The sequence below is a fragment of the Sphaerodactylus townsendi genome, linkage group LG08 (genome assembly GCF_021028975.2).
Source record: "Sphaerodactylus townsendi isolate TG3544 linkage group LG08, MPM_Stown_v2.3, whole genome shotgun sequence".
Classification (NCBI taxonomy): domain Eukaryota; kingdom Metazoa; phylum Chordata; class Lepidosauria; order Squamata; family Sphaerodactylidae; genus Sphaerodactylus; species Sphaerodactylus townsendi.
Genome location: NC_059432.1, coordinates 6,200,183 through 6,212,965, shown reverse-complemented (window position 1 = coordinate 6,212,965; position 12,783 = coordinate 6,200,183). Strand labels below are relative to the sequence as shown.

The 12,783-nt window shown below is 47.4% G+C and overlaps 1 protein-coding gene across 1 annotated transcript in view; it reads right to left on the bottom strand.

The window, feature by feature from the left end:
• Window positions 1-12,783, bottom strand: part of ERCC6 (ERCC excision repair 6, chromatin remodeling factor) — a 56,052-nt gene that overhangs the window by 30,451 nt on the left and 12,818 nt on the right. Inside the window, exons 6-7 of the mRNA XM_048506275.1 lie at window positions 4,876-5,004; window positions 1,728-1,886 (exon numbers count right to left, since the gene is read on the bottom strand). Coding sequence (XP_048362232.1) covers window positions 1,728-1,886; window positions 4,876-5,004 — 288 coding nt within the window. The remainder of the gene's footprint in view (window positions 1-1,727; window positions 1,887-4,875; window positions 5,005-12,783) is intronic.

The window sequence follows — 12,783 nt, the reverse complement described above, 5'->3', positions numbered from 1 at the left end:
AGGAAGAGGAGGGGGCTAAGTTAAGGAGTGTGCATGATATATACAGGCTGCAGAACACAGGGTACTTGGTGCAATATCTGAGGGAAAAGGGAGCCCAGACTGAAAGTACAGATACCAACATAAACAAACAATGGACAGGTATGGATCCAGGGCCGTGCATGTGGAGACTGTGTGAACCTGCAGAGCACACCTTGCCCTGATAAATAAATGCATGCATGTGATGCGTCCTCAGGGCCCTGGCACAATACAGGGAGTTGGGTTAATCCCTCAGTCCAGTGGAAGGTCCCAGAGTGCTTGTGAGTCCCACTCCACCCCATTTGCAACACCTGGAGAGGGTGGGGCTGGGCAGCCACTTAGTTCATTTGGAGAAAGGAGGTGGGTGGGCAGGTCTAGTAGGTTTTAGTGGGAACTCTTATTATTTCCTAGTTATTTATAGATTTGTTTGGGTAAATTTATCCACTGTTGAAGACTGAAATGAACAATGGAAAGGTGTTTAAGTTGGATTATTTTGTAAATGCTAACTATTCATTGTTCTGATTCAAATTATTTACATTGCTAATTGTACAATTTAAAGACTGCATTATTTATAGATTGTATTGATGATTGTATTATGCACTGATTGTATATGTTGCATGTTGACTCAGTGTAAGCCTTCCTGAGCCCAGCCTCTGGCTGGGGTAGAGCAGAATATTAATGTGTTTTATGTATTATTTTAGGCTTACTGCCACTATAAGCTGCCCAGAGCCCTTTGGGAGTAGGGCGGGGTATAAATATAAAAAAAAAAAATAATAAACATAGCAAACAGGCACTGTGTCCACCCCAGAGCAAGAAATCTTACACTTTATTGAGGCTCACAGCTCTGTCAGCAGCTATATGTTGTACGGTTGATATGTTACTGTACTCCATTAAGGCGAGCATCAAAAGTAAAGATCCTGGTTCTTCCCTGGGGACTGCAAGTTTTGTAACCCTTCCTATGTTTAGTACAAAACTGGAAAACCAAATCTGAATCAGTTCGTGCATTCAGTCAAAGATCTATTAAGTCTCAAATAAGACCTGCTTGGGTTTCTTCAAGAAGAAGAAGAGCAGAATTAAACACCTTTCACTCACCTCTTCAAGGAGTTGAGAGACATTTTACTGACTCCTCTGGACTGAAAGCCACAAATCTCTTCCTACTTAAGGATCTAGGAATGGCAGCATATAAAACTAAACAACAACAACAAAGGGAAGGAGGACTTTCAAAAGTTGCATCTCAGGCTCAGAACCACGAAGAGGTTTGCAACTTCCTGGAAAGCAGTCAACTGCTGTCTTGCCACTACAAATACTGGGCCATAAAACATAATATGTTCACCTAAAGGTTCTGCCTCTAATTGAAAATTCTATACTGTGTAAACTATTGATATTAACATAACTGAATTTGTAAGCAATCCATTTGTGCTAGCTAACCTTAGACACAATATTGACCCAAAATATCTGGCGAGGCTCATTTGCAAACTGAACCATCAATGACTGGAATTCATTAAGAGTGTTACATGTTTAATTTTTCCTGCCCTCCAGCTCCATTGTCTCGTAATTTTCCCCCCTTTGATGTCCCCCCCCCACTAAAAGAATTAAAGGAATACTGTAATTGAAATGTCGTTAATAATTCACAGGGTCCTCCTCCACAGCAATACATCCAATGAAATATTAATTGAGCTCCACAGACTGATCGTCTGCAGAAGAGCACTTGCCTGTAATTTGAACCGCGAGTCCTGATCTTGCTGTAGCTCAGACCTGCCAAGAAGGCAATTATCTGGATGGTCTTGCCCAATCCCATCTCGTCTCCCAGAATTCCTCCCGCCTGCTGGCAGTGCAATTCCCAGAGCCACCTAACACCTGTCTGCTGGTACCTACAAATAAGAACGCAGAAGAGGACAGCAAAGAGTGGTCATAACAGACTGTACTCATGAATTAGTCATTCAGCAAGGTTCAAAAGCTCGTTACCGTAACATGCAGCATGTGTGTTTTACATGGGCCCTGTATTTACAACATCATGCATTTTTTATGCCGTTAGGCATTAGATGCGATAAACTCGTCCTCTTCGTGCAGCCTTCAAATATTTCTGATTAAGCCAAGACATGATAATTAGAGGGTATTTTACTTCAAACATTTTTGTAAAAGGTGCGAGAGCAGTCCCGGGCAGTTCTTTCGACCACCAAATACAACAGTTTTGCCAGCCCAAAGGAGGATTGTTAAAACATAATGGAGTGTGACCGAGGGGAGGGTGCAGTTACCAAACAGCTGCTGTCGAAAGACACGCATGTAGTAAACAATGAAAGAAGAGACCGGGTGTTCTTCCTCAGTTGCAGCACTACTTGACACCAGAAGGTGTGACTTAGCAGGAATAAGACAGCAGGAATCAAAGCATTCTATTCTCTATACCTCATGATTGGAGGCCAGGCAGGGCAAGGGCCATCTAGTTGGCCCACAGAGTGTACTAGCAGCTTCCAAGGCTGAAACAGCTGTGTTAGATCAGAGTAGTTAACTGAGGGATAAGATTTCACTCACAAACAAGGAGACAGCACAGAAAAGAAGAACACAAAAGTCCACTAAGTCATTTAGACTGGAGGCAACAGCAGGGACGGACAACGCTGGTGGAGAGTTCCAAGAAGATCTGCAGGAAGAAAATTTCACTCCTTTAAAGGAATAATTGGGTGCCTCCACAAAGAACACTTTGCAATTCCATCATCTCAGACTCCAATTGGCACCAAAAGAACATATATCACTACAGCCGAACAGTTCTCTGCTTCCTTCCATAGCTTGCTGACTGGCTCACGGCCAACACTGTGTGTTGTGAGACCCACCTTCTTGTGTTTGCCACCCACAAAAACACCAGATCCCGGGGTCCCGAAGGTTTGGTTCTTGGTGCTTGGATCTCTGGGTAAGGCTGCAGAAGTCAAAGGGGAAAGCTCCACCAGACCCACCCTGTAGTTTTCATTTGTTCCCCCTCCCAAATCATTGAGAGGGTGACGCTAGAGGTACACTGTCTTTCCATTCCACTCCAAACTCACAGAGCAGATGGCAACAATTACACACAACTCTTATGCCTATGTGTTAGTTGGGGAAAGGGGGAGAGAGACAGTACGCACCTTACCAAATGGACAGAGAGAAGCACGAAAGTGGACTAACGAAAAGGAAACTCGAGTGGAACATCCAGAATCCCGGGTCTCCAGGGCCTCTCCTGTTACCACCCCAATGGGGATGTGTCCTACATGCAGCTAGCCTAATTTTGGTACTGTTTTGAGGGGCACAGAAGACTGAGGCTGGGGCATCTGTCCATAGTGCTTGACCTTGACATGCATGGACTGAAACTGTAGGGAGATGAGAAGGAGAATGAATGTGAGACTTTAACAATCTCCCTCCCTTCTAGCTCCAGCGCTCAGGCTCAGCACTGTGTCTGAGGAAGATACTTTTGTCACCCTGAAACTCTTGATGGTCTTTAAGGGGCTACCAGGCTCAGATGAAATTGTTGTCAAAACCTGTGTCAGCAACCAGGAAGTGCAGATAAAGGCTTCCTGAGAAATAAACAAGGAGCGGTTGCTCAAGAAGAACAGCCCTTGTTCACCATTTCAACGAAAACAGGAAACCCAAGACAAGCACCGGAGCTCCAGAAGGATGGCAAAGAAAGCTGGGGGGGGGGGGGGGAGAAAGAGAGAGGAAACAATCCATTTCAGATGAGGTTCAGTTGCCTGGGGACCCCTCCTGCCATCTTCCTGCCCCAGTACGGTCAGGCCAGGCCAGGCTCTCTAATGCCTGAGGACCGCAGGCTTCCTCCCGTTATGGAGGTCTCCGCTGTTCAATAGCTCTGCAAGTCAGACCAATCATTCAGCTCCATTGATCTTTTTAACCACTCAGGAAGTTTTGCCAGCTGACTCATGTATGCATGCATGGGGATACCCTGCCTCGGGGAAGCTCATCTTGCCAAGTTCAGTTGCCTGCCTTGGTTGAATTCCCTCTGGAGCGCCTCGGCAATCGACCTGGGTTTTGCATGATGGCAACAGCAGCCCCACACACAACTGAGTCCATAGAGGGGCCCTGCAGGGGCCCTGGTGACCAAGCTGAATTTTACGGATGCAGGAACACACTGCTGAAAACGCCACCACGACCAACTCGATGGCACCAAGCCACAAGAAGTGGTGCTACGAGGCAGCTGACCACTGACCCAGGTGCTGAAAGCTGACTGAACAAGCAGAAATGGCCCCTCGTTGTTTCCCAACGATGCCACGATGAAAGATGAGCAAAACTCCTGCCCAGCCAGATGAAAAGAGGGTGGAGGCAGGTGGGAGAGAAGACAGATCTGCAGAAGGCCGGCACAGCCTTGGGACACTGTGCCACGTTCGATCCATTTTCCTGCTTCTATTTGCAAGACCGTCAGAAGAGCCCTGCTGGATCAGGCCAACATCCTGTCCCGCAGTGGCCAGCGTTTCCCCCTGAAGGCCCAACAGCCAAGGCCTTTCCCTGATGTTGCCTCCTGGGCCTGAGATTCAGGCGCTGACTACTTCCAAAAGAGCAAGATCTAAGTCCTGCAGCACTTTAAAGACCAGCAAGATTTCCAGGGTGGAAGATTTCACGAGTCAGAGCTCCCGCCATCACTTGCCTTCACCAGCTGTGACGAAGGGAGATTTGACTCTCAAAAGTTTATACCCAGGAAACGGTCTCGGTCTACAAGTTGCCACTGGACTCAAATGTAACTCTTCTACAGCAGACCAACTCAGCTACTATCTGAAACAATCTTCAGGGAAGGCACCACATTCAACTGCACGGAGTGGAAATCCATCAGCGGTTTACATCAGTGTAAGTTACCAAACTTTCCCCCATCGCCACAGCTACGATACATACTTGAAAAGCTTCTTGAAGAGAAAACCCGGCACTCGGAAACCCTCGTCAAATTCGGCATCGCTTTCGTCCGAATCTTCCCCTGCCATCAGCTGCTTGTGGCGCTCTTTCAGCCGTTGTTTATGCCACCTTCTGCAATGACAGCAAGAATCACCTTGTTGATGTCGGCAGACAACACGTGACGTCCAGTTTCAGCAACTGGCAGAGAAGAAGAGCTCAATCAGAAGTAAAAGAAACCCAGCAAAGAGCGGTTGGATTTTGACACCGCAATCCTGGGCCTTGGACAAGGTAACTGTGACATGAGAGAAATTTGTAGCTGGACAACATAACCGTGAAATCAGATAAAGCATAAAAACATTCAAATTGGGGGTGGGGTCCACGGGAACCACTGGCTTCAGTGGGAGGAGCTCACTTCCCCAACCCCCCCCCCCCACATTATTATTCACATAAAGGTAAAGGCAGTCTCCAGTGCAAGCACTGACCCATGGGGGGACATCACATCATGACATTAGGCAGATTATGTTGACAGGGTGGTTTGCCGTGGCCTTCCCCAGACATCTGCACTTTACCCCCAGCAGACTGGGTACTCCTTTTACTGATCTCGGAAGGCTGAGTCAACCTTGAGCTACCTACCTGAAACCAACTTCCGTCAGGACTGAACTCTGGTCGTAAGCAGACCTTTGACTGCAGTACTGCAGCTTGCCACTCTATGCCACTCGGGTCCAAATTATTCACTTACATATGGATGACATGAAGCATCAATACGGTCCCCACCCCACGACACTACCCCAGGGAAAGAAAAACAACTCCCACCAGCCAGAGAGGAAGGGCATGGGAGGCACAGCCCCCGGCTGCTTCAGATGGGTCTCAGTTGCCAAGCTGGGGACAGAGAACAGATGAAGAAAAGTACCGTTTAAAATGTGAACGTGATTTGAGAGGGTCTGTTTCCCACTCACTTCTGGCCAAACTGTTTAAAAACTCCCAAGCCATTTTTCCAAGCCAAGAGAAAGGCAGACGTCCACATCATGAGGAACAGCCCCTCTAATAAATCAACCCTTTCCCCCCTCCAAAACTTACAGTGAGTTTCCCCAAATAGAAACAGTAGCACCATTTTTAAAAATTCTGGCAGAAATTCTGGCCTGTGTCAGAAGACAAGTTCAGACGCTGTCAAGTCCTCTAATCTCTAACCAGATAATGAGGTTCAAGAAAGCATCCCAGGGAATAAACTTTTGCTCCAGAATCCACACATTTGCCCCAAACGGTCTCTGCCAAAGAAGGACAGGACGATCCAGCTTAACGACTGACATTAATTTATGAAGTTGTAGGTTCGTGTAAAGAGCAGAGTGAATTCCTGATTTTATTGGTAAGATAAGAATCACCTCTAATGAAGTTCTATTCCCTTTAGAGGAGGAAGCAGAGCGCCCTCTGGTGCACACGAGGAGAATGGGACTGGTTCAAGAAACCGCATGGAGATTTTCACAGATGAAAAGCTGGCGCACACATTCAAGCACACAAATGCCTGTGTTACTTCAACAGCCCCACCGAGATTAATTGTGCATCTATGATTTGCATGCATGACTGCCAGTTTACAGAGGGCATCGTTGTTAGTGCAGCTGGGACTCACTCCAGCCCTCCAAAAACCCCCCACTGCTGCACCTTGTGTTTGCCCCAAGCTCAGGTCCCGGAGTCCACAAGTGGCTGCAACCCCAAGAACCAGATTCGGGTTCAAACAAGACTGGTTTATTGCATCAGAGTAATGAACGGGCTGCACTTGAGCGTCGCTAAGACTGAAATTCAAACGCCGCCACCCCAGCATAAGTAAACCTCGTCTGGAGCAGCAAGAGTCAGCTTGAAGTCTCCCACTGCCCTCTGCTGTAACCTGCAGCCCCAGCAGCTGCCTTCCGCACACTGAAGGGCAAGGAGGTTTGTTATGTCTCTTCTTAGCCTTCAACCTGTGCTAAGCAGGGCACTGCCCAATGCCTTGCCTGAAGAAGGCAGCTGCCACGCAGGCAGGGACAGAGGCACCTAGAACTACAAATGAGAAGAAGAGTTGGATTTATATCCCCCCTTTCTCTCCTGCAGGAGACTCAAAGGGGCTCACAAACTCCTTTCCCTCCCCCCCTCCCCCAACAACAAACACCCTGTGAGGTAGGTGGGGCTGAGAGAGCTCAGAAGAACTGTGACTAGCCCAAGGTCACCCAGCTGGCGGGTGTGGGAGTGCACATGCTAATCTGAATTCCCCAGATAAACCTCTACAGCTCAGGCGGCAGAGCAAGGAATCAAACCTGGTTCCTCCAGATTAGAATGCACCTGCTCTTAACCACTACGCCACTGCTGTGAAGCAGTAGTTCTTCCTGGCTCCTACATGGAGGATGACTAGGGCACATGTCTTCTGTCACTGTTTCAGTCTGCTGGACTAAAACAATATTTTTGTTATTTTATGGTGGAAGCTGCACGGAACAGACTCTGGAGAGTGCAGGACATAGTAAATCTGTGACATAAGTGGAATGGTCGCCCTAGCAAGGAAGAATTCTAACCTAGCAACTTCCCCCAAATAAGCTATTTTTATGCATATGTTTGTTCTGTTTTTAAATGGTAGAAGATTCGACCGTGTAGTCCTCCACAAAGTGTCTGAACTGTATAACTTCAGCGTGGGGAACGACACGGTTCCACCCCATCTGCCTCCTGGTGGGCAGCTCAGGCCCAATTCTCAGAAATTACTCTTCCTTTGTCCCAACCTGGATGACACAAGCGAGCCCAGACTCATCAGGTCTTGGAAGCTCTGGTTAGGATTTGGATGGAAAATCAACAAGAGGTCCAGGGCTGCTACTCAGAGGCAGGTTTGCTCTGACCCCATTGGGAGAAATCCTTCACCTCCTCTTTTCTAGGCGGTTAGAACTCCAGATACTAGATGTTCAGGTCCTTCAAGTCCTGTCAGTTTCTGCCAGCATGGCCAATTGGCCATGCTGACAGGGCTGTGGGATGGGAATTAGAATCTTGAACATCTGGGGCTGATGGGAATTCAGTCTCGAACACCCTGAGAGCCAAGTTTTAGGTTCCCTACCGCTGCTCTAGGCCTTCAAAGGTCAGGGCTTCTGTGCTTCCAGCTCCGTCAAAACAATGTAGTGCACACAAGCGAGAAGTCGGCACAACTTGCAGAGGCACCTTCTTTGCGGGTCCCACCCCCCCATCGCAAAACTTTTAATTGGTCTCTTGCTTCAGATGTTCAGAGGAGAGCCACAGCTGGCTCACTGTCAAGTTTTAACGGCACCATATTTTCACCTTGATGCGGCATCATTTCCCCAATAACAATCTTGAAGGCTTCACGGTGGAAAAGAAAACTAATTTTCCGTCTTTGGAAGTAAGTGGGACTCCCCACACAGCAAAGCACACGACAGAGCAATCCGAGAGGACCGGCTTCCTCGCTTGGGGACCAGACATACCCTACTCCCATCCAGTTGTTTTCATCAACAACTGAAAAAAATCTGACAATGAATGAGATGGAAATGGGAGCAAATGACATTTATATGGCAAATTCGCTCCATTTTATTTCCTAGCGGCATTTCCCCTGGTACAGATTACCTGGGGAGTGTTAGTATAAAAACATCAATTGTGGACAGCTGCAGTTTAACAGCCACAATAACTGTAGCTATGAAATTTTAGGAGACGTAATGTTTTGGTGGCAATTACAGTTATTGATATTTCTAAAATCCATTTAGGATTTTATTGTAAGTTTAGCATCTGAAGGAAATGTATGAGTCGAGCAAGGATAAATTGTTACAATCTTAATGTTATTAAAAAAACTTGTCTGGATGGATTTAAGCTGTGAATCATATTAAAACTTTCAATCAAAATAAATTACTCCTGATGAAAACACTGAATTAAAAATGATTTAATATTGAGCTAAATCAATGGAAAAAGTGCAGCTTCATTCAATAAAGAAGGAAATATTTTACAGATTAATACATTTATTATTTAGCCTATCCCTCAGAAAGATTTTATTTCTCTAGCCAGAGGTACCATTCAGGTTCATTTCCACAGGAGACCCTTTAGGAAAAATCTTGTGAGGTTTGGGAGGAAAACATCGTTTGCCATCTTTCAAAGAAATTTCATAGCTGGCATAATCCTGCCCAGCAATAGTCTAACATGAGGATTTCCCAGGAAAACTAAAACCAAACTCTACTAGTAACTATTCGCAGTCAAAAACACCTTCAGGTTGAAAGCCAACTTTTGGGGACCCCCGGAGGGTGTTCAGGGCAAGAGACCTTCAGAGGCGGTCTGCCGATGCCTGCCTCGACGCAGTGATTCTGCACTTCCACATGGTCACCACAGCTGACCCCACGGAGCTTCCAAAGTCTAGACGAGATTGGGCGACCCTGGGCCATCCAGGACAGGATGTATAGAAACAGAAACAACGCTCTTTTAAAACACTCTATTTAAATTTAGACCTCAGTTGTTATTTTTCTTTTCTTTCTTTAAATGTATTTTGACCTTCATCTCATCCCACCTGTGCTCTGCTCCCATCTTTACCCATCCAGGAACTACTGGGGGGCTTTTTTTTGAGGGGAGGGGCAGAAAAAACAATCCTTAATACTAGGGGAGTAGGATTATTTATACTCCTGAGGAACGGTCCTTTTTATATAATTTACATGTATACAAAAACAAATTACAAACCGGTGCAAAATTATGGATCCCTCTGGAACCACAGACAGGATTTCCTCTATAGACTAAGTCAAAGACATGACAATAATCAAGGCAACGTGAGATATACATTCTGAGCTGACATCTTTCAAGGCCCCAGAACACCTATTCATGGCATGCACCACAACAGCTAAGGTCTGCGTCACCACCATCACTCTAAACAAGAAACACTTGTATTGTCGAAGGCTTTCACGGCCGGAATCGTCATTAGGGTTAGCATGGTGGTTCCGGGCTGAAAGGCTGTGTTAAGACATGCCCCTGATTTAGCCTGCATCTGTGGCTGGCATCTTCAGAGGATCTGAAGATGCCAGCCACAGATGCAGGCGAAACGTCAGGAGAGAATGCTGCTAGAACACGGCCATGCAGCCCGGAAACCACACAGCACCCCAAGAAACACTTGGTTTGGAAGGCCTGCCAGAAGGCCAAATGTCCAAATTATCAGGATAGTGAGGATGAAAAGACCTGGCATGGTTCACAGAGGATTCTTCAAAGGACCCGTTCTCACGATCAAAAGACTACAACGAACATGTTGGGAAAGCCACACATATCCAAGAACCCCAACGCTCCCCCTCCTCCAGCCTAATACTCCAGTGCAAATTGTCATTGTTAGATTCCTCTGACGTACCAAAGATTGACTAGATATGACTAGAGCGTTGTGTCAAAAACAAAACAGTGGACTGAACACGAGGGTTTCATCCCTTCCTTGCTCCCCTGGCAGAGCTATGGAGAGTATCTGTGCAGCATTTCCCCTTCAAGTTATGGGATAAAGTCCCAGTTTGTGCTTATCAAGATTCAAGTCAAGGAAATTTCCCAAGTATTTGTTACAAGAAACTGTCCCTTGAAAGGTTGAGTCTTCCTCTCCCAGAATTCTACCCTTCTCTGATGGAGGAAGGGGACACTTTCCATGCCTTTGATGAGAAGAAGCCCTCGTGTGAAGGATGATCTTCCATTTCCCATCAGTGGAGGAATGGGATGCTGAAAAGCTGCCTCGCTGACAGATCGGCAGTCATTTGGTCACTGGCTGGAAAACTCTGGAGCGTAGCGCCCACTTCCTTGGGGGCTGAACCAGCGTGCTTTCAAGCTGTAGAGGCCCTGGAGGTGCCCGCTGAAGGAGGAGAAAGGCCTCTTTCTGCATGGAGTGGGGCTGTGTCTCCCCCTGCTGACAGACATGGGCCTCCTGTAGCCTGTGAGGACTGGCAGGTAAGCTCCCTCCATCTGGCGCTGAACAGCCAGGAGAGCCATTTACACGGCTCTGAATTCTATCCAAATTATGCTGCGTCTGGTTTTGAAGAGGTTCCACGTGCCCTGAGCCATCTGATGTCAGCAATGGTCTTCCCAGCCCTGCAGGCTGTGACTTCCAGCCAGCGGGATCCAGGAAGTGAATGCCATTTTGTCCAGTTGTGCCTTTTTGGTTCACTCTGGAAAGGAGACCTGTGCTCTCTTTGGGAGGATCTGTTTGCAACTGCATCTCCAACCCTGGTCCCTCCAGCTTGAGATGGAGACCTGGTGAAATACGCACACGCTCCCCCAGACCTGAGATGAGAGACTGGGGTGATTATCTATCTCAGGTGTCAAACTTGCAGCCCTCCAGATGTTATGGACTACAGTTCCCATTATCCCCTGCCAGCATGATGCTGGCAAGGGATGATGGGAACTGTAGTCCATAACATCTGGAGGGCCGCGAGTTTGACACCTATACGTGATGAAAACGGAAAAGGAAGGTGAAAGATACAGGAAATGCTGGTCGCAATCGGTGAAGTGAAGAAACTTCGAGGGAACTGGAAGAATGGGAACATGTAGGCGTGCCTCCTTAAAATCCACCAAGAACAGGAAGACCTCTGATTGGCGGGCTTCTACCACAAAGCAAAGATTTTCCATACAAAAATGCCTATGGCAGACCAACCTCTGGAGGTGTTTTAAACCTAGGACAGCTCTTCATTCTCCATTTATCTTGGGCACAACAAACAAGATAGAATAATAGGTTCTGGGAAATCTCGGAGTCTCTGGAATAGCCTCTATTGCTTGAATTTCTGAAAGATGTTTTATGGCATGCTTGCACTTGGAGCTAGGACAGGGGTCTGCAACCTGCAGCTCTCCAGATGTCCATGGACTACAAATCCCATCAGCCCCTGCCAGCATGGCTAATTGGCAGGGACTGATGGGAATTGTAGTCCATAGACATCTGGAGAGCCGCAGGTTGCAGACCCCTGATCTAGGAGAAAGGATTTACCTGTTCCATGGGGGATGCAGCTATTCCAGTGGCCATGCTGGCAGGGGCTGATGGGAATTATAGTCTACAACATCTGGAGTGCCAAAGGTTCGCCACCACGGAGATATTCTATTGCGTACTCGGACTGTCTCTTGAGTGGACAGTCTCCAGGTTGGAGTAAGGCCAGGGGTGACTGCCTATAATGGCATCACTGGCGAATATTGTCTGTGTTTTCTTTTTGCTAGCCTGACTGGGTTGGGCACCCTCGGATTCAACTTCCTAAAGAGTCTAAAGAGCCCACTGAGATTCCCCTTCTCTCATCAAGGCCTGAGCTGGCCTACGAACTGCTACCACACTAGCAGCTTTGGAGGAAATGCCGTTGGCGCAAAAGGGTGGCCCTTTCAATGCAGGTGTGCTGAACGCCACTTTAGGTGGTTGGACCCCCAGCTGTTCCCCCAGCCCCAGGAGTTGGGGTAGACAAGGTACGTGTTCCAGAAGCACTGGCCATTCTTTTGACCCAGGCAGGCAGCGTGGGCATATCTGCTCTAGAAACAGTCACTCTAGTAGCCGGCTGCTCAGCCAAGCTCCCCCTGCTCCAAAAGAGCATCCTCAGGGTCACGCTGTGCTGCACCAGAGGACTTTTGGTTGTGTTTTGGCACGTTGTCATTCCTTCCTTTACCTAACCACACTTCTCTGTCTCTTTCTTTGGGGCGCTGTGGGGAGTTGTGGAAGTTGAACTGATGAAGAATGAGGCATCCCCCAGCCGATAGGTGAAGCACTATAAGCATTATCCGCAGAGCCCTGCCTGTGGACCAAGCAGGGAGAACAGACTGTTCCAGGATACTGTCCTCCACTGAGAGAGAACAACTGCCAGGGGATCGTCAAAGCTGTTTTTCAGCCTCTAGCAAAGGATATGATGGGTGAGATACAAGCATTTAAGCAGCCTCAGGAGCTAACAAGTGCTTTCTTCATTCCCCAGCCTTTTCCTGCTTGCAAACTCA